Below are 25,045 nucleotides of genomic sequence, written 5' to 3' on the forward strand. Positions count from 1 at the left end.
ATCCTTAATTTCAATAACACTTGCTGAAATATTTAACCATTCAAGTGTGTAAATGTGGTTACTTTCCTACAAATATAATAGAATGTCTCTCTAAAAAGCCACAGAGCTTTGCAAGTTTCTGAACAACAAAAAAATCGAGTTGCACTCAGGAATTCCCAGTAGTCGCACCTGCTTGCTGTAGTAGTTTATTTTTCGTCATCTAGGGAACGAGTACTATTACTTGCAATATGACTTGTATTACCAGGAGTTTAATTCTGCAGCAGTGAAGGGGCTGAAAATCAGGGGCAAAAGACAAGTGACTACAGCAAAACTTTAAGTGGGAGAAAACAAAAGCCTGAGTGTGATCTTAGATGTTGAATTTAGGGCTTCCCTGGTGGCTCAGAGGTTAAAGAGTCTGCCTCCAATGCGGGAGACCTGGGTTCGATCCCTGGGTCAGGAAGATCCCCTGGAGAAGGAAATGGCAAACCACTCCAGTATTCTTGCCTGAAGAATCCCATGGACAGAGGAGCCTGGTGGGCTACAGTGCACGGGGTCGCAAAGAGTCGGACACGACTGAGCGACTTCACCTCACCTCTTCACCTCTGGAGATTAAATATGCACATGTGTCATGAGTGATTAGAAAACTGGATCCAAAGTTCAAATGAAATGAAGTAATGCATCCAGTTGCTCTGAGTGAATAGGCGTCATGAGTATAAGAAGATGTAAGAAACTCCCCCCAGGCTGCATATGAAATGTTAAGGGAGATAAGGACATATACTCTAAGGGAATGCTTGTGACTGGAGAAACATAAGGAAATACTAAGTAGTAAAAGAGGCCCTAGCAGAAATGTAAGCACCATCAAAGCAGGGATTTGTCTGCATTATTTTCTGCTGAATCCCTAACATCTAGAAACTATGTGACTCATAAGATGTGTGCCCAACAAATATCTGTTGAAAAAATAGACATAGGCAGCAACCAACAGAGAAATAGCAAGGGAAGAGTTTCAAGGAAGAAGTCAACATTGTCCAATAATGCAGAGGTAGATGCAGAATGAGACCTGAGAAAGGGTCTTTGGATATTTGGATTTTATCATCTCTGTGAAACAGTAAGGGTAGAAACTGAGAACAAAGACAAGGAGAAACTGGGGAGTGACACAGTAAACATGGCAAAGGAGCAAACTGGAAAAGAGGTTGGAGGGGAAACTGCATGCTTGCAGGTTAAGAGCCAAGAGCAAGTAGAGAGACAAAAGCGTGAAATGAAAGATACAAAAGGGTGATGGTGATGAAAAAAAAGGAGAGGAAGTCAAGGGCACCTATAGAATGGTTAACAGCCTCAGTAAGCAGACAGGACAATTCTGATATATTTCAAATTATAAAAAATATAGCTAGCATTCTGCTGTATAAAACATTCTCCTATAATTTTGTTTAGTATTACCTCAAACTGATTTCCTGAAGGAACTAAATTCAGTTTCTGAATCAACAAGCAAAGAATTACCAGACTCTAAGTCCAACCAACCACAAAAACAAAATTCTTTAAAAGGCCAGAAACATTTGAACTCAACATTAAAACGTCAGCTCAACACTGCTATGTAAACTACCTACAATGAATCATGCTAATTTGTCTGTCTGCTGCTGCTGCTGCTAAGTCGCTTCAGTCATGTCCGACTCTGTGCGACCCCATAGACGGCAGCCCACCAGGCTCCCCCGTCCCTGGGATTCTCCAGGCAAGAACACTGGAGTGGGTTGCCATTTCCTTCTCCAATGTATGAAAAGTGAAAAGTGAAAGTGAAGTCGCTCAGTCGTGTCCGACCCTCAGCGACCCCATGGACTGCAGCCTTCCAGGCTCCTCCGTCCATGGGATTTTCCAGGCAAGAGTACTGGAGTGGGGTGCCATTACTATTGCTTGATCTAGAAGGCTGCCAATAACCCACTTATCAAATATAATACAGTATAAAACTTTGTTGTCACTCAGAACTTAAAAAAGACACTGAGGTTGCCACTCATTATGTCTGAAAACCGAAGGCCTCAATTCAAGACCAATATAATTTACCTGAATCTAGGAAGGCCACTGCAAAGCCACATTCACAATGTTTCCAAATACCCAAGCTATCTGCTTCACCTACCATCTCTGTCTTAGTCTTTAAAATGTTGGTTGTGATATATATTGCAAAGAAAAATAGGAGAAATGGAAACAAGAAACCTCTCACTTTTATTTTATCTCCAATCTAAAGCTTCGGACTTAATCCATTCACAACGCTAACAAGTACTCCATTATCAACTGCTGGTGGTTTAGTCACTAAGTCTGACTTTTGCAACCCCATGGATTGTAGCCCACCAGGCTCCTCTGTCCATGGAATTCTCCAGGCAAGAATACTGCAGTGGGTTGCCATTTCGTTCTCTAGAGGATCTTTCTGACACAGGGATCGAACCTGGGTATCCTGCATTGCAGGCAGATTCTTTACTGACTTAGCTATGAGGGAAAGTGAAGTTGCTCAGTAGTGTCCGACTCTTTGCGACCCCATGGACTGTAGCCTATCAAGCTCCTCCGTCCATGGGATTTTCCAGGCAAGAGTGCTGGAGTGGACTGCCATTTCCTTCTCCAAGGGATCTTCCCGACCCAGGAATCGAACCCGGGTCTCCCACATTGCAGACAGACGCTTTACTGTCTGAGCCACCATTATCAGACAGTACAAACTTTAAAACTGAAGCTGTTACTGGCACAAATCACCAACAGCCTTGCTGTGACCCACGTTATTCAATCAGCATTTTCTGTTTACTACGTTTACAAGAGGAAAGGCACACCATAAAAAGTTTTACTACCAAAAAGAACCAATACATAATCTTACAAAAAAAACAGAAAGCTGTTATTCAGTCTCCTGATACACTTCAGCTACAGCCATGAGAAACTAAAGCTTTCAATCAGGCTTCTGAGACCCAGACCCAAGCATGTTTTCCCTTCTCTGCCTAGCTGCACTTGGGGTTTACTCACATATCAGTTCCAAGTTAAAGGTTCCATCTTCACTAACGCTATATTCTAGACAAGTTGACTTTCCCATCTTCCCGAATCTAATCTGTGCACTGTGCCCTTGTTTCAACCATTCAGTCTTCCTAGATTGGAGGTGGGCTCCTCCCACCTCACCCATTAAAATGTTACCCTCTACAAGGCTCATTCAAATTCCACATCCTTCAGAAAGTACAGGCATTCCCTTTTATCCTTGGTTTTTGTTTTCCTCAATTTCAGTTCCCCTTGGTATGAAAATACTATTAGATGGAAAGTTCCAGAAACAAACAATTTGTGAGTTTTAAATTGTATGCCTTCTTGAGCAACAAGACAGAATCTCAAGCTATCCTGTTCCTTCCTGCCCAGCAAGTACACCATTCCTTTGTAGGACATATCCCACCATCAGTCACTTTAGTCGTCTGTCAAGGTATCACTGTTTGTGTTCAAGGAATTCTCATTTTACTTAATAATGGCCCCAAAGTGCAAGAGGGATGCTGGCAATTTGCATATGCCAAAGAGAAGCTATAAAGTGCTTGCTTGGAACAGGCAACAAAGATCTGGGATTTGAGTTCAACAGGTGTATGGAGTTCTCCTTCTTTCCCTTCTTGGCTCCTGCCGTTTCTGGGTCCAGTGATCACTTATCTTATTAAAGGCCTCCTATTTGGCCCTTGTATACTCCAGTTCCTTACAAAGTTTATCTCCAGGAGGCTCCAAGAGTTCCAAACCAAACTGATGTTACTACAAGGGTGGAAGCTGCTTTCAGATACGTAATACCTCAGCTTAGATCAAGTAGAGCGAGACTTCTGCTCTGCTAGGCAGGACTACGCCCATGCACTGCAGAAAGAAGTTACAGAAGAAAGAGACCTCTGCCCCAATTCCCAAGAAGTATCTTCTGTATGAAGTCTCTCAGGGGAGTCTTAGGAGAAGCACACTGACTGAAACTGCCCACCCTGGCCAGGTACCATAGCAACCATTTGTGTGAGTTATTTTATGATAGAAGGTCCTAGTAAGGAACACTGAACTAATAAGCCACCACCAACCAGAAGAGTCTGGGAAAGGTCAAAGGGAGATGCCATGTTTCTGACCATGTCCCCAAACCCTTCTTGCTGGCATCCATCTTGGCTGAGCAATAAGTATGCCACCAGGAAGGATGAGTCAGACTGATTAGCCAAAGACAACCCAGAAACTAATCCCATCACCATAAAACCGAGACTGGGAGACACCAGGCAGAGCAGTTCTCCCAGATGTTCTCCGCCTGGGCGCCCTTTCCAATAAAGTCTCTTGCTTTGTCAGCACATGTCTTCCTCAGATAATTCTTGTCTGAGTGTTAGACAAGAACCCACTCCTGAGGCCCTAGAGGGGGTCCCACTTCCTACAACAGGTGAAAAGTTAAAAAGTACTCAACTTGATAAGGAAAGGAAAAAAAATGGTATGCGGAGGTTGCTAGGATCTACAGTAAGAACTGATCTATCTGTGAAACTGTGAAGAAACCAAAAGAAACTCATGCTAGTTTTGCTGTCGCGCCTCAAACGGCAAGTTATAGCCGTAATGCATGATAAATGCTTAGTTAAGATGGAAAAAACACTGTATCTGCACAATAACATATTTTGGGAGAGAAGGAAAGACCACATTCACATACAGGCATACCTTGTATTAATGTCCTTTATTGAGTTTTTAAAAATTGAAGATTTTGTGTCAGCTCTGCTTGGAACAAGTCTATTGGCACAATTTTTCCAATACTTTTTCTCAATTCATGTCTCCATGTCATGTTTTGGTAAATTTCACAATATTTCAAACCTTCCACCAGTAAAGAGATTACAATTCACTGAAGGCTCAAACAGTAGTTAAGGGTTTTTAGCAATAATGTATTTTTAAATTAACATATGTACCTTGTTTTCTTTTTAATATAATGCTGCACTGCACACTTAACAGACTATAGTGCAAACATAACTTTTATATTCATTGGGAAACCAAAAAGTTCTTGTAACCTGCTGTATTGCAACATTTGCTTCATTATGGTGGTCTGGAACCCAACCAGCATTTATCTCCAAAGTATACCAGTAACTTTTATTACAATATATTGATATAAATGTTCTAAGTTACTGTTGCTAGTCTCTCAATGCACCTAATTTATAAATTAAACTCTATCATAGGTATGCATGTATAGGAAAAACACAGCATATATAAGGTTAGGTACCATCCACAGTTTCAGAAATCTACTGGGGTCTTGAAACATATCCCCCCTGAATAAGGGGGGACTGCTGTATTTCTTCTCTGGATCTGATCTCATTAGCCTCATCTTTCCATTTCCCTCTAGTAAGAAAACTCAGCTACACGTAAATCACATGACAATCTCACCACAATATCAACTGTATATGCATGCTCAATCATGTCCAAGTCTTTGTGACCCTGTGGACTGTAGCCTGCCAGGCTCCACTGTCCATGGAATTTTCTAGGCAAGAACACTGGAGTAGGTTGCCAGTGCCTACTCCAGGGAATCTTCCTGACCCAGGGGTTGAACCCATGTCTTTTACGTCTCCTGAAACAGCAGGCAAATTCTTTACCAACTGCACCACCAGGGAAGCCCACGATATCATGTACTTGCACACATTTAGGTCCTCACTATGGCAAACATCATTTCTCCTCAAAACACCCATCTTACTTCTCTGTTCTCTCTTCCTCAGCCCATTATCAGCCACACAAACCTGCATTAGTCAGCTGAGGCCACCATAACAAAACACCATAGACTGGGTGGTTTAAAGATCAGAAAGTTATTTTCTCACAGTTCTGAAGCTAGAACTCCACAACCAACATGCCAGAAAACTTGGTTTCTATTGAAGATTTTTTTCCTGTCTCCAGGGGAATCTTATCAACTCAGGAATCGAACCCAGGTCTCCTGCATTGCAGGAAGATTCTTTACCGACTGAGATATGAGGGAACATGAGTATATAAATCATTACAGAGTACTAAGCAGAGTTCTCTGTGCTATACAGTAGGTTCTTATTAGTTATCAATTTTATATATAGTAGTTTGCATATGTCAATCCCAATCTCCCAATTTATCCCTCCCCAACCCTTCCCCCTCGGTAACCGTAAGTTTGTTTTCTACATCTGTGACTCTATTTCTGTTTTTCAAATAAGTTCATTTGTACCATTTTTTAAGATTCCACATATAAGTGATTTCTTAAATTAACACTGAAATACTTACTTCCTCCTCTTCTGAATCACCATCATCATCATCATCTTCTTCCACATCTTCTGCAAGAGGTGGAGGTAAAGGATCAAGAACACCTTCCTCCATAGGATTAACTGGTTCTTCCACCATTTTAAGGGGTAAAGGGGGGCCAATTAATTCATCATCAGAAGAGTCAGAACTCTCGTCACTTTCACTGCTACTTGTATCCCTGAAAATACAGAAACAGAAACTCATCGCCTTTGCGGCAAAAAAGAACATACTCTGGAGATAGTATTGATTTCTCAGGAAGCTCTGTTTTTCCTTTTAACACTGAGTTTTTTAAATATTTTTAAATTTGTAATCCAAACATTAATTGTGTGGCTCAAATATTTATCTTTTGAATTATATATATATTTCTTTCTTAATGTCAAAAAACACATATTTTAATTGTTAATTGTATGATAAAAAATAAGCAAAAAATTTTTGATTATATTTTTCAAACATATTCATTTTTTTCAGGCAGAGTAATATTCTTCCATCTATTATTGTTTGAGGACACGTTTTGTATGAGTCTTTTCTTTGAAATTTTGTGAGTTGTGTATTATGGTCCACGATATGGTCAGTCTTGCATATTTTATGTAAACTTGAAAAAAATAAGAATTCCCATTGTCGAGCTGAATGTTCTGTAGACGTCAATCAAAGGTATTGGGTGAAGGCATCCTTAAGGTCCTTTCTCTCCTTGCTGACTCATAGCTCACTGTCCATCAGTCACAGACACCAACATCGACATCTCACACTAAATGCAGACGTGCCTATTTCTCCTTTCAGCTCCTTCCCTTTCTGCTTCAGATGTTTCAAAGCTCTAATGCTAGGAGATGCACATTCAGGATTACCATGTGTTCCTGAAGAATTGCTTTCAAATACCATTTAATCTTAAGAAAGTAAAAAATTTTTCTTATCTATCGTATCTAAATACAGTTAAAAGTCAAAGACAAAAACTCAGAGCAATTGTATGTTAGAGGCCCATCAGATACTCCTCATGAACCAACAGAACAACTGTGGAAGAAAAACTACAGAATACTACACTGTAAGAAAGAAAACCACAGAAAGAACCAACGCCTCTATTCACTGTGTGTGAATACAATCACTGTCACAGGAGCAAATAAAGTAAGAAATGAGTATTACCGCAAAAGGTTTCAATACATTGTCTGAAATACAAATTATTTCTTAGTGCTAATCCAAGTATGCTGAGTTGCTAAAACTGTTAAATGTAGCTTCCTTGGACTGTAAAAGATACCTTATTCTAGGCAGTATCCTATTGAATCTCAACTATTTTTCTACCCAACACATCAGCTACTGCTGCTAAGTCACATCAGTCGTGTCTGACTCTGTGTGACTCCACAGATGGCAGCCCACCAGGTTCCTCCGTCCCTGGGATTCTCCAGGCAAGAATACCGGAGTGGGATGCCATTTCCTTCTCCAACAACACATCAGAGGACTGTCATAAGTGAGGTGAAAATGTCAGTCGCTCAGTCGTGTCAGATTCTTTGCAACCCCATGGACTGTAGCCCACCACTTCTCTGTCCATGGGATTCTCCAGGCTAGAATACTAGAGTGGGTTGCCATTCCCTTCTCCAGGGGATATTCCTGACCCAGGGATCGAACCTGAGTCTTCTGCACTGCAGTCAGATTCTTCAGAGTCTGAGCCACAAGGAATCCAACAGGGACTATTATATACTCTCATTAAAGTCTTTATCAAACACCTCTATTCATTCTGTAGCAACCACCATCCACCATCCCTCTACTGCCTACCCCTTCCCAGAAGATTGAGAATTGCAATTTTAACAATTAATCTGTCAAATAATTTTACAGGAGTCAAAGTGTCTTTGCCATCTAATGAAGTATCTTCACTATATAAGTTCCATGAAGGCAGAAATTTAAAGTTTGTTGTGTTCCCTGCTGTGGCTCTCTCAGCTAAATGATGCTTGATATCAATAACAACTGAAAAGGGACTTCCCTGCCAGTCTGGTGGTTAAGACTCGATGCTTCCACTGCAGAAAGGGCACAGGCTCAATTGATGGTCAGGGAACTAAGATCCCACATGCTTGTAGTGGTGGTTTATTCACTAAGTCGTATCTGACTCTTGTGATCCCATGGACTGTAGCCCACCAGGCTCCTCTGTCCATGGGATTTCCCAGGCAAGAATACCGGGGTATGTTGGCATTTCCTTCTCCAGGGGATCTTCCCGACCCAGGGACCAAACCCCAGTCTCCTACTTTGCATGAGGGTTTTTTACCACTGAGTCACCAAGGATTTCCATATAACACAGTACTGACTCCTTGGTTACAGATGTAAAAAGATTTACCTTACTATTTTGTTTCGCAAGTCCCCAGTTGTCTCACCGATCTTACCCACTAATCAGGAAATAGGGCAAAAGAGATTTCTAAGCAGTTTTCCTATGAGATGACAGGTCTTCTTCACTGGCTTTCATTCTCTCTCTCTCTACCCCTCTCTCTCTGCCTCATTGTTTTTCTCCTATGAGCTCGGTGCCCCCATGCCCCTCTTGGGAACACAGGCTGAATATGATCAGCTTTTGGCTGGGCTGTGGGGCCTTTTCTGGCACCAGTTCTACAGACAGCTTTTACTACAGGATGAATTGTGTCCTCAAAATATTCATATATTGAAGCCCTAACTCACAGTACCTCAGAGTATGACTGTATTTAAAGACAGAGCTTCAGAGAAGTGATTAAGCAAATGATGTCTGTAGGGATGGGCCCTATTATTACTGGTGTCCTCATAAAAAGAGAAAGCTTGGAACAGAACTTAGGCAGAAGACAATGTGAAGAAATAGGGAGAAAATGGCCATCTACAAGCCAAGAAGAGAGGCCAGTGAACCCCACCTTCATGTTGATCCTGGACCTCTAGCCTCTTGAACTGTGGGAAAATAAATTTCTGTTGTTTCAGCCATCCAGTCTGCGCTAGTTTGTGATGAAGGCCATTACAAACTAGTACAGCAGCATCCTCCTTTCTTTTCTCCCCTTAATTAGCGAACTACAGAAATATATGGAACATCTGCCATAAGCAAGATTTTGTGCTGGACACAGAGAAAGCTGGAAAAAAGTACATGATAAAGAGAAATGTAAGACGCTGGGCTTCCCTGAGAGTTCAGTGGTTAAGAATCTGCCCGCCAATGCAGGAGACAAATTTGATCCCTGGTCCGGGAAGATCCCACATGCTTCGGGGCAACTAAGCCTGTGGGCCCCAACTACTGACCCCCACACCTAGAGCCTGTGCCCTGCAACAAGGGAAGCCACCGTAATGAGAAGTCCACACACTGCAACCAGAGAGCAGCCCCTGCCCACAGCACCTGGAGAAAGCCCGCACACAGCAACGAAGGCCCAGAGCAACCAAAGAGTGAATTCTCAAAAACAATTTATATAATCAATTTGACAATTTAAAACATACCTCAACAACAGAATTCTTGTATTATTCCACCCAGATTTGGAGTCTATATACCTATTTATACTGCTTGAAGTTCTTAGTAATTATGTTATATAGTATTAAATTTCCCTTTAAAGTAATTTTAATTTTAATGGCTGCTTTCTCCTATCACTCAGTAAACTTTACAATGTGCCACTGTTTAAATTCTTTCTCAGTTATAAAGGATCCTATCAAAAAAAGTAATCACAAATACAGAGTTTGGGGAAAGGAACAAAATACTTGAATGACAAAATAAACATGAAAAAAATAGCCAACTTGTCAATATCTTTCCAACTTTACACAATTATACTCTGCAATCAAAAGGAATAGATTTTAATGCTACATCTGGAATACTTTAGAAAAATTTGATTGATTCAAAATGTGACAAAGGACTTTGTTGTGGTCCTAGAGATCTACAACTGCCTGAAATGGGAGAAATCATGCAAGCTTTTCAGTATGAGGAACTTTGCCTAAATTGTGTTACTAACACCTAGAAAATGACAGTGAAGACAAGCACCTGGAAGATGATTTAGAGCAAGCCCTGGCCACATTCGAGCCTGAAGATGTTGGTTCAAGATCTTCATTTTGTCTTCTTAATTCTTTCTCTCTGTTCATTTCTTCCTCTCTTTCTCTTGCTTCTGAAAAGATCATAAAAATTTTTCAACAGTTAGACTTCAAAATTTATTATTTAAAATGTTGAAAACTAACAAAATTACAAAGATATAACACAGAAGTGTTACCAGTAATAGCAAAAAACTATCACTCTAAATGCCCAACAATGAGAAAACAATTGAATTTTACTGTATATCAACACAGTAAAAAATACAGCCAATAAGAATAATGATAGAAGGGAATTGCTTGTTGTCCAATGGTTAGGACTTGGTGTTTTCACTGCATTGGCCGAAGTTTAATCCCTTGTTGGGGAACTAAGATCCTGCAAGCCATGTGGAGTGGCCAAAAAAAAAAAAAAATATATATATATATATATATATATATATAGAAAATATGCAAATCTGGGAAAATATTAACAGACAAGCTAAGCAAAATTAGCCTGTGAAGAGTATATGAACCACGAGTGCAGTATGTAAAAAGATGTGGCAAGTGACAAGAAAGTGTTCAAACATAAGATTTTAGGTAACCTCACTTTTAAATATTTTAAATTATAAATTCAGCACTCCCTTCCTTTCTGACTTTTCCAAACTGGATTTTTGGCCAGAGACTTGACACCAAAATTATGAGAAAAACTGAATTACATCAAGTTTCCAGAGTTTTTACCTTGGAAAGACAAAACAAATTTATCCAAGGAAATCTAATCTTTCTCCTCTGATAATTTCATTCAGCAAGTGGAGGGAACATAAGAAGGAAATTAATTATATGAATAAGGCTTGTTCTCGATTGCTACCATCCTCAATAACCTGAGATAATCTTTAACACTTTTTTAAAAATTTAATAGTGAAGAATAATACACCCAAAGTTAAGCAATATCAAAGGGCACTCACTGGAATGCTGCACTATTCAGGGTCTTTTGTTGCTAGGATAGAGAGGGTGAGTAACTAGGAAATAGGCAGCAAGCGTCAACAACTAGTCATTCATTTCAAACATGGAAGATTAAAAAACTCTCCAGGAAGATGTAAGGTAAAGTCACATTAATTTTTTTGTGCCCTCCACTGGGCTGAGGTGGGTTAGGAGTTAACAGTTCTGCACTCTGATGATGGGGAGGTTGAAAACAGTAAGAGAAGGCTAATGCCCAAATTTAAGAGTGAGCCTGCTGGGCTCCTACCTTCATCCTGCCTCCCCAGTAATTCCCTCTGTACCCTCCAGGGTGAGTGAGGGCGGGGAAGCTGAGAGAGGCTGGGAAGTGAGTCAGGGAGGCCACACTTGGACTGCAGGCTCAGGTCTTAGGGGCAGTTCTGACACCAATTAGGAATTGACCCTAAGGCACACATCATTAGTCACCTATTAGCAGCCACTTCTTTTTTCCTTGCAAAGGAAACCACAATTCTCCTGATTCTGGGCCCCTTCCTATCTAGAAGGAGTAAAGTTTGACTTCAAGTGAACCATAGTGAACCTGCAAGGGCTGTTTTTGCAACTGACGTACCACACTAATACTGGCTAATAACACATGAGAGGAAGTCAGCTGGAGGTACATTTGAGAAAAGTTTTCTTACTCCTGAAGAGTTACACAAAAGTCTTATCAGCCTGTGGATGTGGTCATCTGTATGTTAACAAAATTTTGAGTCATGAGGACAGTGAGCTTAGGATAAGACAACACTTTACAGCTGCCAAAGCAGAAAAAAGGGGAAAAATCTTTAAGTCCTTTATATCAGGATTCAGAAGATGTAAGAGTTCCATTCCAGAGCTCTTGTCATGGTGTGATACTAAACTTTTCTTATTTAAGCCATTTTTTATTAGGTCTCCTATGACTTCTTTGGAATGAAAACAGTGACAGACTTTATTTTCTTGGCTCCAAAATCACTGCAGGCGGTGACTGCAGTCATGAAATTAAAGACGCTTGCTCCTTGAAGGAAAGCTATGACAAACCTATGCATCGTATTAAAAAGCAGAGACATCACCTTGACAACAAAGGTCTGAATAGTTAAAGCTATGGTTTTTCCAGAAGCCATGCATGGATGTGAGAGTTGGACTATCAAGAAGGCTGAGCATCAAAGAATTCATACTTTTGAACTGTGGTGTTGGAGAAGACTCTTGAGAATCCCTTGTACTGCAAGGAGATCAAATCAGTTAATCCTAAAGGAAATCAACCCTGAATATTCACTGGAAGGACTGACGCTGAAGTTGAAGCTCCAACACTTTGGCCACCTCATACGAAGAGCTGACTCACTGGTAAAGACCCTGAGGCTGGCAAAGATTGAAGGCAGGAGGAGAAGGGGACAACAGAGAACAAGATGGCTGGATGGCATCACGACTCTATCACCAACTCGATGGACACGAGCTTGAGCAAACTCCAGGAGATGGTGAAGGACAGAGCCGCCTGGTGTGCTGCAGTCCATGGGGTCGCAAAGAGTTGGACACGACTAAGCGACTGAACAACAACAACAATCTTTATAACAACCCCTGAAGCAGAAACTTTTTTACTTCAGCTTTAATGAGGTATAATTGACAAAACTGTAAGATAGGTAAAGTGTACAATGTGATGATTTAGTACAAATACACACTGAGAAAGAATTCTTCCCATGGAGTCAATTAACACAGCTATCACCCCACATATTTATCCTGTGTTTCTTTTTTTTTCTTTTGGTAAGAACAATTAAGTTCTACTATCTTAGCAAATTTCAACTATACCCAATACAGCTGAAGTAAATACTACTATCTTCACTTAATAGTTTAGGAATCCAAAGCAGAGAAGTAACAGCTACAGTTAGAGCAAAGTAGTCAACTGAGGCTCCACAATGTACCTTTCCTTGATGTGACCAGACCTTCTGAAGCCTGTAAAATTATCCAATGAGTATCACCCACTTTTATAAAGCAGTGACCCTGCCTCTCTCCCCAAAGGGCCATAAAGTACAGCCCTTTATTTGCTTACCTGTCGCCAGACTATTTGCAAACTATGACCCACCCACCTATCTAGAGTTCCTCCCCAGTGGATGAATGTTCCAAACTACTTGCCCCATCCAAGTGAATTATCTTTTTAATTTAGATGTTCTAATTATATTTATTTTTTAGCCATGATAGGCAGCATGATGATCTTAGTTCCCTGGCTAGGGATCGAACCTGTACCCCCTCCATTGGGAGCACTGAGTCTTAACCACTGGACCACAAAGGAAGTCTCTAACTTTTTAATTTAAAATTTAACTTTTTTATTTTTTACAGTAGTAAGGATTTTCTACCCTGAGAGGTTCCTGTCATCACCTGCTGCTTCATTAAAATGAGAAGAAAAAAAAAAAGGAAAGACATTTTTGAGGAAAAAAAGTATTTTTTTTTACCTCACTGTCTACTAAGGACAAACCAAAATGAGACTAATTCAATAAACTGCAGCTCCCTGACCAAGGGGATCATTTTTGTGTATTTTACCAAGAGTATGGACCAAGCTCACTGCACACTGTAAAACATACAGGAATCCAAGTATTCTGTAAATACTGTAAAGATGCTCAGTATGTTCTATTAGCAAAAGTGAATTAACTTACTCCCCAACACCTTATTCTTTTAAGTATCTCAATTTATTGGTATCTCTCTACTCTCAGGTAGCTAATAGTTTTGCACAGCCATTCTGCAAAAGCATCCCTGCTGCTGCTGTTGCTGCTAAGTCGCTTCAGTCGTGTCCGACTCTGTGCGACCCCATAGACGGCAGCCCAACAGGCTTCCCGTCCCTGGGATTCTCCAGGCAAGAACACTGGAGTGGGTTGCCATTTCCTTCTCCAATGCATGAAAGTGAAAAGTGAAAGTGAAGTCGCTCAGTTGTGTCTGACTCTAGCGACCCCATGGACTGCAGCCTACCAGGCTCCTCCGTCCATCAGATTTTCTAGGAAAAAGTACTGGAGTGGGGTGCCATTGCCTTCTCCAGCAAAAGCATCTCAGCTGTATGCAATTCATCCAGGATAACAGCAAACTATCCAAAACTACCATGTCCCAACTGGGCTGATTTTCACAAATTGCAGATTCACATGAATGTAATTCAGCAGCTGAAAAATCTCACTTTCATTATATCTTAAGCATTATAGGAAGAAATGAGTGTTAAAATAACATGCAAAGGAAATAAAACTAATAGAAACAAGCTTGAATGATGTTTTAATCATATTCTTTTTTTCTAGTTGCTCAATTGTGTCCAACTCTTTGTGACCCCATGAACTGTAGCCCACCAGGCTCCTCTGTCCTCTTTCCAAGGGGATTCTCCATGGGTTGCCACTTCCCGACCCAGGGATGGAACCTGGGTCTCCCCCATTGCAGGCAGATTCCTCACTGTCTGGGCCATCAGGGAAGCCACTTGCTAATTGTTTCTGCCATTCTAAAACGATTCAGTAGGCTACCAATTTCATGAAAAATTATATTTAATTTTAAATGTTTAGTGCAAAAATGACTACAAATAAAAAAATAAGATCAGGATTATCTGACATTAGTTACAATTCTTTATTAACTATTTAGAGATGTAACTACTATACATCGAGTTCTACATTAAGCTACTATAAGCATAAATATGAAAAACAAGGTTATCAAGACATGAACAATACTAAAATAAATTTATAATAAAGTATTATTTTAAAAATGTAGGGAACAATTACGTCCAAAAGAGTTTTGAATACTTAGAAAAGGTAAAATATGAGGTGAGGCTTTAAAGGATAAGGTAGGATTTAGCTAGGTAGGAAGAGAATTTCAAGTTAAAAAAAAAATTTTTTTTAAGCTTTTCTAATTTCTAAAACCTCTGGGACAATTATTCTTTCCAAGAAAAATCATCCATTGAAATCATCTTAAAATCCTATCTCAATATCTTCTCAAGGAATTTTTTTCCAGTCAGGTAACAGAAGGTTCATAATCCATTGAAACCATGGCCACACTCAAAATATGCCATTTGAATAAAAGACATTTTCTTCCCCATCTATGTCCTCATAGTATATTAGTTCTAAAAGAGTATGTCTTTCACATGTCCAAAACCTACTAACAGCTTTCATAAACATAAAAAATACTTCAAAAACAACATATAACACTATTTTTTAACATTTTTGGTAACACGTATTTTACTCAGGCTTTATAGTATAATTCACCCTTTCTCGTAGAGCACTTAAAAACCAAAACTTCACATCTGCATACACAGTTAAATCTGCCATTAAAAGGGACCAAAAGTTCTTATTTTCCTCAAGTCTGATGTCAAAGTTCAAGAAGACTCCAATACCTATCATTAAGGCCCATATCAGAATTTGTTAACTTTTAAGAAAAGGCAAACTTTGGCTTCTTATATTTAAATGCAAGGGTAGAAACAGGAGTCTAAGTCCAAGAATGTAACATGAAGTCAAGAAAGTTCAACCCATTTAATTCATCCACAAATAACAATAGGAAAACAAGGCCCTGAGATAATTTTTCAAAATTTTAGAACTCTAATAATTCTTTATTGGAATTCTACCTAAGTGCTACATGAATGCATATTTTACTAAAAAAATGATAGGAATTAAAAGTGATATTTACAATATTACTGTTTAAAAAGTACCATGCCCAACATCTTAATCCCTTCAAGAAACCTCAAGGGAGCTTATAATAAATAAAGGAGACCTTATCATTGTCAACAAACAGATGGTGAAATTAAGGATCTGAAATTTGAAGATCCATCTGATGTTATTCATCTAGTAGAATGTGGGTCTAACCCTTAAAGCTGGGCCCTCCAACTTCAAATTCCAAACTCTTTACAATCATCATGCCATTTAAAAAAATTCTCCAGGGGCTTCCCTGGTGGTCCAGTGGTTAAGACTCCGAGCTCCCAATGCAGTGATGAACGATTCAATTCCTGGTCAGGAAACGAACATCCTGCATGCCACTCAGCGTGGCCAAAAGAAACACACACACATTCTCCAAAGATGCAGTATTTATTTTTTTAAAGACAATATTGCAGTTTTAAATTCAATTCAATCTGCATAAATAAATACTGAGAACCTATCTTATGAGGCATGGTAATGGGGACTATAAAACTTAGGTAGGGGAATAAGACAATCACTATCCAAAGCATTTGGTATCACATGCTGGAGAGCTAAACTGGAACAGTATAAAGGTTCACTGAAACATTCAAAGATGAAGTGCGTAATACATTTGTACAAACGCTACAGAGAGCATGTCTCTACATGTTGTTTGATGATACTAAATTATTTAATATTTTTAGGTGTAGTAATAGTATTTCAGTTAAGATTTTTCAAAATCCTTATCACTTAAAGACATACAAAAATATTTATGGGTGAAGTAATGTATCCAGGATTTTTGTCAAAGCAATCTGAAAGGAGAAGTAAATGGAAATAACATTGGCCATGAACTGTTATAATAGTTAAATCTGTGTGATAGGAATACGGGAGTTCATTCTTATACTTCTGTATGTAATTGAAACTTCAGGTAATAGTTGAAGCTTTTTTAAACAATACACATTATATATAGATAGCTGTCTTTTTACCACAAACACACACACACACAAATCAAAAACTATTCTTCTTCCAAATTCCAAAAATCATCCTCACTTCTCAAATGTGAGATATTACTGCTATATAATTTATCATTTTAAAACAATGATAAGTACTGGAGCAACATTCACTTAAATTCTTCCAGGAATCCTGTCTCTGGTTCCGAGTGCCTTCTGCTCTATCAGTTTACATCTATCCCTTCTCTAGTAGAAGAATGATCTGAATCAGATCTAAAGAAAGCAGTAGAGGAGACAGTCAGCTCCAAAGATCCTGAGGTGATACCTAGAACTGCCAACCACCTGGTATCAAACCAGACAGTCTGGAAGTTAAGGCCTTCATTAAATGTCTGATACAACTCATGAATGCAGGGATTTAACAGCGCCAGCCCCATTCACTGGATGGCTCAATTTTCTATACTGTCTGGGTCAACGATCAGTGGCGTACACAACTCTGAGAGCCACCTCTCGCTCAGCCTTCAAAATACTGGTTCCACTGTAAGCAGGAAAGAAAAAAATGAAATGAGAATCAGATAGAGGGTGAAGAAGAAAAGAAACCACTATTCTGATTCTTTTTTTTTTTTTAATATTTATTTATTTGGCTGCATTAGGTCTTAGTTGTGACTCAAGGGTTTAATTGCCCTGAAACATGTGCAATCTTCCCAGACCAGGGACTGAACCTGCATCCCTTGCATTGCAAGGTGGATTCCCCACCACTGGGCCACCAAGGAAGTCCCTATTCTGATTCTTATAAATTAATTTTGAATCCTTGTTTATTCATAGCTCACACTTCTGACAGGTTTTAGAACTCAGACCTTCTTACCCTATTTAGATACAACTTTTATCATATTTAAAAAATGAGACTAAAAAAAAAAACTACTTCCAAAGGAACCAGCACATGTGAACTTTTAACAATTTTGAATTTTTTTTTCAGTTTATAATTTTATAACTGGTAACACACTTGTGTAAATTGGATATGGTATCTACATAAATAAGAAAGCAATTAACTGAACTTCTTACCCAGTGTTTTCCGACTTCTTTCCACTGCTGTTCTTCGAGTTTGTTCAAACATTGCTTCCAAATCAAATGTGCGAGCTTTTTTTCCTAAAACAGGAATAAGTAGCAGACTGTGAGTTTCTTGAACTAAGTTGGCCAATGTTCGGGTACTCAATACTTACTTACTGATGTATCAATAACCACTTAGAGTCTATCTAATTTATAGCACAGCTACCAAATAACCATAAAATATCAATGAAGAAAACGTTTACTCCCCAGGGAATTTTTTTTAAGTATTCATTATTTATTTGGCTGCACTGGATCTTAGCTGTGGCACTCTGGATCTTTAGTTGCAACATGCAGGATCTAGTTCCCTGACCAGGGAGCCAACCCAGGCCCCCTGTATTGGGAGCTCAGAGTCTTAGCCACTGGATCACCAGGGAAGTCCCAACTCCCCAGGGAAATTTAATTACAATCTCATCACTGAATAACATTAACCAGCCAACTTTCCCATCCTCCTGTAATTTATCTAGACTCTACTCTTTGAAACTTCAACACGGGGTACTAGGCAAAATAGAGAATGTTCATATCGTAATTCCTGAAACCTGTGAATACATTACATTTACAGGGACTCTGTACATCCTGGCAAGCCCAGTCTAATCATAGAAGGTCTTACAAGAAAATGTAGAATAGATGCAGAATAGATATGGCAGAAGTCAGAGAGACTTGAGATGGATCGCAGTGCATTTGAAGATGAAAGGGGCAAGAAGACAAGCAATGCAGGTATCAGAAAGAGGTAAGAAACTCCCACTTGAAAGCCAGTAAGCAAACAGGGGTCTCAATCCTAAAACCACCAGGAACCGACATTCTGATGACCTGGATCTGCTTGGAAGCAATGTTATATTTGATTTTACTAGTTTTTTTTGTGTGTGTGTTTTTTTTTCAGTACTAATACCTATTCTGTGTTAGTTAGAATGTGGTAAAAATGCTTTTCTTACACACTGCTGCTGCTGCTGCTAAGTCGCTTCAGTCATGTCCAACTCTGTGAGACCCCATAGATGGCAGCCCACCAGGTTTCCCTGTCCCTGGGATTCTCCAGGCAAGAACACTGGAGTGGGTTGCCATTTCGTTCTCCAATGCATGAAAGTGAAAAGTGAAAGGGAAGTCGCTAAGTCGTGTCCGACTCTAGCAACCCCATGGAGTGCAGCCCACCAGGCTCCTCCGTCCATGGGATTTTCCAGGCAAGAATGCTGGAGGGGGGTGCCATTGCCTTCTCCATTTCTTACACACTACCGATTGATATAAACTGAAACCACCTTTCTGAAGAGCATTATGACAACAAATACCAAGAAGTTTTAAAAGCTATACACTCAATTTTTTGTTACTTTTTAATACCTATATATTTTATCAAAGTAGTCCCTCCTGTAGAAATCTACCCTATGGAAGTATACATAAAACTCCTTTTACAAAAGGAGATAAAAGAATGTTATAAAAATGTTTATTTAAGTATTGCTGATAAAAGAAAAGAACTATGTGAGAGAAACCTTAAAATGTTACACATTATAGCACTTCTATCTACTATTCAACCCATCAGAAGACATGCTTTGGAAGAGCATTTTTATAAGATGGAAAAATCCTCAAAATATTAAGAATTAAACAAATTCCATATAATTAAGAACAAAATAGTACATACATACATACATACAATCTTAATGTTATTAATACGCAACAGAAAAAAACTGGAAAGCAAACAAATTTTTATGCCTTGATTTTTAGCTCAAGAGATTATGAATGATTTTACTTTCTTCCTTCTCATTTATTGTATTCTTTATATTAGGGAGAAAGCTATTAAAAGGAAATGCAACAAAAATAAATAACATAATACTACAGTACATAATACTGTATACAAAAATAAGTACATAATACTACATTTCATGCAAAGATGGGCACAATAAAGGACAGAAATGGTATTGACCTAACAGAAGCAGAGATATTAACAAGCGGTGGCAAGAATACACAGAAAAACTATACAAAAAGGATCTTCACAATCCAGATAATCACAGTGGTTAAGATCACTCACTTAGAGCCAGACATCCTGGAATGAGAACTCAAGTGGGCCTTAGGAAGCAGCACTATGAACAAAGCTAGTGGAGGTGATGGAGAAGGCAATGGCACCCCCCTCCAGTACTCTTGCCTGGAAAATCCCACGGATGGAGGAGCCTGGTAGGCTGTAGTCCATGGGGTCGCTAACAGTTGGACACGACTAAGCGACTTCCCTTTCACTTTTCACTTTCATGCATTGGAGAAAGAAATGGCAACCCACTCCAGTGTTCTTGCCTGGAGAATCCCAGGGACAGGGGAGCCTCGTGGGCTTCTGTCTATGGGGTCGCACAGAGTCGGACATGACTGAAGCGACTTAGCAGCAGCAGCAGCAACAGTGGAGGTGATGGAATTCCAGTTGAGCTATTTCAAATCCTAAAAGATGATGCTGTGAAAGTGTTGCACTCAATATGCCAGCAAATTTAGAAAACTCAGCAGTGGCCACAGGACTGGAAAAGGTCAGTTTTCATTCCAATCCCAAAGAAAGGCAATGCCAAAGAATGTTCAAACTACCGCACAATTGCACTCATCTTTGAGCTAGTAAAGTTATGCTCAAAATTCTCCAAGCCAGGCTTCAACAGTATGTGAACCGAGAACTTCTAGATGTCCAAGCTGGTTTTAGAAAAGGCAGACGAACCAGAAATCGAATTACCAACATCCGCTGGATCATTGAAAAACCAAGAGTTCCAGAAAAACATCTATTTCTGCTTTATTGACTATGCCAAAGCTTTGTGGACTATGTGGACCACACCAAACTATGGCAAATTCTTCAAGAGATGGGAATACCAGACCACCTGACCTGTCTCTTGAGAAATCTGTATGCAGGTCAGGAAGCAACAGTTAGAACTGGATATGGAACAACAGACTGGTTCCAAATAGGGAAAGGAGTACATCAAGACTGTATGTTGCTACCCTGCTTATTTAACTTATATGTAGAGTACATCATGAGAAATGCTGGACTGGATGAAGCACAAGCTGGAATCAAGATTGCTGGGAGAAATATCAGTAACCTCAGATACGCAGATGACATAACCCTGATGGCAGAAATCAAAGAACTAAAGAGCCTCCTAATCAAAGTGAAAAAGTTGGCTTAAAATTCAACATTCAGAAAACTAAGATCATGGCATCTGGTCCCATTACTTCATGACAAATAGATGGTGAAACAGTAGAAACAGTGACAGACTATTTTGGGGGGGCTCCAAAATCACTGCAGATGATGACTGCAGCCATGCAATTTAAAGACACTTACACCTTGGAAGAAAAGTTATGACAAACCTAGACATCATATCAAAAAGCAGAGACATTACTTTGCAACAAAGGTCCATCTAGTCAAAGCCATGGTTTTTCCAATAGTCATGTAAGCTGAGTGCCGAAGAATTGATGCTTCTGAACTGTGGGGTTGGAAAAGACTCTTGAGAGTCCCTTGGACTGCAAGGAGATCCAACCAGTCCATCCTAAAGGAAACCAGGCCTGAATATTCACTGGAAGGACTGATGCTCTGATGCTGAAGCTGAAACTCCAATACTTTGGCCACCTGATGTGAAAACTTACTCATTTGAAAAGACCCTGATGCTGGGAAAGATTGAAGGCAGGAGGAAAAGGTAATGACAAAATAAGATGGCTGGATGGCATCACCGACTCATGACATGAGTTTGAGTAAACTCCAGGAGTTGGTGACGGACATGGAGGCCTGGCACGCTGCAGTCCATGGGGTCGCAAAGAGTTGGACACGACTGACTGCACTGAACTGAATACTACAGAAGCATACAGCACTTTTGTAGACATGACCTCCTAGGAGAAAATAAATATGTCGTTCAAGACATTAACCATATAAATGAATGTATGAACGAACAAACAAGAGACTCCAAAGTGAAGACTTTGGAGTAGGAAAGAAGACTAACCTACAAGGACCCACTGTATAGCACAGGGAACTATATTCAACAGTTTTCAATAACCTACAAGGGAAAAGAATATATTAATATGTATGTGTGTGTGTGTGTGTGTAAATGAATCACTGCGCTGTACACCTGAAATTAACATGATATTATAAATCAACTATATTTCCCCTTAGCTCAATTGGTAAAGAATCTGCCTGCAATGCAGGAGACCTGGGTTCCAACCCTGGGTTGGGAAGATCCCCTGGAGAAGGAAATGGCAACCCACTCCAGTATTCTTGTCTGGAGAATCCCATGAACAGAGGAGCCTGGTAGCCTACAGCCCATGGTGTCACAAGAGCCAGACAGGACTTTGCGACTAAACCACCAATACTTCAACAAAATAAGAGATTTAACTATTATAACATCACTTAATAGCCCACTTGATGCCAAAAGGGCCATCTTATTACAGACCAAAATCAGTGATTGGCTCCTTATCCTCAGGACGCAGAGAAACAACTCTCTCCATTAACCAACACCTTCCACCGCGTGGGTCACGCAGCAATCTTTCTTCTTCACTAACCGTCGCGTAAAAAGTGTCACCTGGGCTGGTCCCAGGAGACAGAGAGGAGTTAGAAAACAGATGGGGGAAGACTGCGACTTGAAATTGCAAGATACCCACACTAGAGCTAAAAGTATTAACAAGGAGGACTAGGCACAGCGGAACGTCGGAACACAAGGGACAGCTCGGACGCCTCTCCCAACCTGCGACTCTTAAAACCTCTGCAAAAGGAGACCATGTCTAGGGCAGTCACTCACCGAACCCCGTGAAGCCCATGGTGACCGCCAGCTGCGGGTCTGGTCCCGAGGCGTCTGAGCCTGTCATTTGAGAAAGAGAAAAGGGAAAAGGCCTTGTCAGAGGGCGAAACCAGCGCCGCCCGCCCTGCCCGGCCCATCCTACAGGTGCTCGCCTCACTGAACCCACCATCGCTGGGCCCCGGGCGCTCCATGTTCGGCCACCCTCCAGCAACAACCGCAGCAGAAACAGCTGCCGAAGACCCGGCAAACCGGGCAGGAAGTAAAGCCTTCAAGCGTCAGCGTCGCCGCCAAGGCCAAGAGAGGCGCCTTGCGCGGAGGGACACAGGCCTCCCTGGGCTACGCCGCCCTAGCGGGCTGGCGAGGTATAGGCGCCACAGAGCCGGGTGTCCAATTAAACCCATGGAAAGGGATTATCTGGGGTTTCTCTGAACTCTTTTTACTTCCTAAAATGCATTTACGACCAGGTGACACTTAATCCTCAGAATTCGAAAGTGAAAGTGAAAGTGAAAGTGAAAGTGAAGTCGTGTCCGACTCTTTGCGACCCCATGGACTGTAGCCGACCAGGCTCCTCCATCCATGGGATTCTCCAGGCAAGAGTATTGGAGGGGGTTGCCATTTCCTTCTCCAGGGGATTACCCAGGGATCTAACCCGGGTCTCCCGCATCCCAAGCAGATGCTTTAACCTCTGAGCCACCAGAATGGCTTCAAATTTCACATCACAACTAACCTTTAAGAAAGTTTTGGTATGCTGTCAGAGAAGAATATTCACAAGTGTCTATAAATGTTAAAATACTCTGTTCTTCAACTGTGTAACTGTGTGAGGCCCCCCTTTCTCCATATACTTCCACTAAACAACATATAACAACAGTACATATGAAAATCTAGCTATCTCTTAGCCAAACATTTAGCCAACCTAGATAGCATATTGAAAAGCAGAGACATTACTTTGCCAACAAAGGTCCATCTAGTCAAGGCTATGGTTTTTCCAGTGGTCATATATGGATATGAGAGTTGGACTGTGAAGAAAGCTGAGCATCAACGAATTGATGCTTTTGCACTGTGGTGTTGGAGAAGACTCTTGAGAGTCCCTTGGACTGCAAGGAGATCCAACCAGTCCATTCTGAAGGAGATCAGCCCTGGGATTTCTTTGGAAGGAATGATGCTAACACTGAAACTCCAGTACTTTGGCCACCTCATGCAAAGAGTTGACTCATTGGAAAAGACTCTGATGCTGGGAGGGATTGGGGGCAGGAAGAGAAGGGGACGACAGAGGATGAGATGGCTGGATGGCATCACTGACTCGATGGACGGGAGTGTGAGTGAACTCCGGGAGTTGGTGATGGACAGGGAGGCCTGGCGTGCTGCGATTCATGGGGTCAAAAAGAGTCGGACACTACTGAGCGACTGAACTGAACTGAACTTAAGGGATCTGCAAAAATGTAAAATAACGCCATTCTTTTCATTAATGGCTTAGTTTTACAAACTGACAATTTTTCATAAAATGTGTTCTTTACAATAACAAGGATTAGACATTTTTCTTTTAAATGTTACTTTTTAAATTTCTAATTTTTATTTATTTGGCTGCCCTGGGTCTTCTAGTTGTGGCATGTGCAATCTTTAGTGTGGCATGCAGGATGAACGCTTATTGAGTTGGTGCAAATATAACTGTGATTTGGGACCATGAATTTGAAATCATTATAACTAGGCTCTAACACATCTTTATAATCAAAATAAGAACAATTACAATCTACACATTTTTGCCAATGAGAAATAAGTTCCTTTGTTGTTCAGTCGCTAAGTCTTGTCCGACTCTTTGCAAGCCTATGAACTGCAGGATGCCAGGCTTCCCTGTCCTTTACCATCTCCTGGAGTTTGCTCAAACTCGTGTCCATTTAGCTATCCAACCATCTCATCCTCTGTTGCCCCCTTTTCCTCCTGCTCTCAATCTTTCCCATAACTGCAACCAGGAAATTAAAAGACACTTGCTCCTTGGAAGAAAAGCTATGACGAACTTAGACATCATATTGAAAAGCAGAGATATCACTTTGCTGACAAAGGTCCGTCTAGTCAAAGTTATGGTTTTTCCAGTAGTCATGTATGGATGTGCGAGTTGGACCAGGAGGAACGGTGAGCGCCAAAGAATTGATGCTTTCAAACTGCAGTGTTGGAAAAGACTCTAGAAAGTCACTTGGACTGCAAGGAGATCAAACCAGTCAATCCTAAAGGAAATCAACCCTGAATATTCATTGGAACAACTGATGCTGAAGTTGAAGCTCCAATAATTTGGCCACCTGATGCAAAAAGCTGACTTACTGGGAAAGACCCAGCAACACTGTTCAAAAGCATCAGTTTCAGGACTCAGCTTTCTTTATGGTCCAACTCTCACATGCTTACATGACTACTGGAAAAACCATAGCTTTGACTAGACGGACCTTAGCTGGCAAAGTTATTTTTAATATGCTGTCTAGGTTTGTCATAGCTTTTTTCCAAGGAGCAAGCATTTTCATTTCCTGGCTGC

General features: G+C 40.4%; 1 protein-coding gene across 1 annotated transcript in view; it reads right to left on the reverse strand.

The window, feature by feature from the left end:
* WDR70 (WD repeat domain 70) overlaps window positions 1-22,861 on the reverse strand; it is a 283,113-nt gene extending 260,252 nt beyond the window's left edge. The window contains exons 1-5 of the mRNA XM_055554926.1: window positions 22,694-22,861; window positions 22,528-22,587; window positions 17,759-17,842; window positions 10,151-10,271; window positions 6,187-6,382 (exon numbers count right to left, since the gene is read on the reverse strand). Coding sequence (XP_055410901.1) covers window positions 6,187-6,382; window positions 10,151-10,271; window positions 17,759-17,842; window positions 22,528-22,587; window positions 22,694-22,718 — 486 coding nt within the window. The 5' untranslated portion in view covers window positions 22,719-22,861. The remainder of the gene's footprint in view (window positions 1-6,186; window positions 6,383-10,150; window positions 10,272-17,758; window positions 17,843-22,527; window positions 22,588-22,693) is intronic.
* Between the last annotated feature and the right edge of the window lie 2,184 nt (window positions 22,862-25,045).

The sequence above is a fragment of the Bubalus kerabau genome, chromosome 18 (assembly GCF_029407905.1).
Source record: "Bubalus kerabau isolate K-KA32 ecotype Philippines breed swamp buffalo chromosome 18, PCC_UOA_SB_1v2, whole genome shotgun sequence".
NCBI lineage: Eukaryota > Metazoa > Chordata > Mammalia > Artiodactyla > Bovidae > Bubalus > Bubalus kerabau.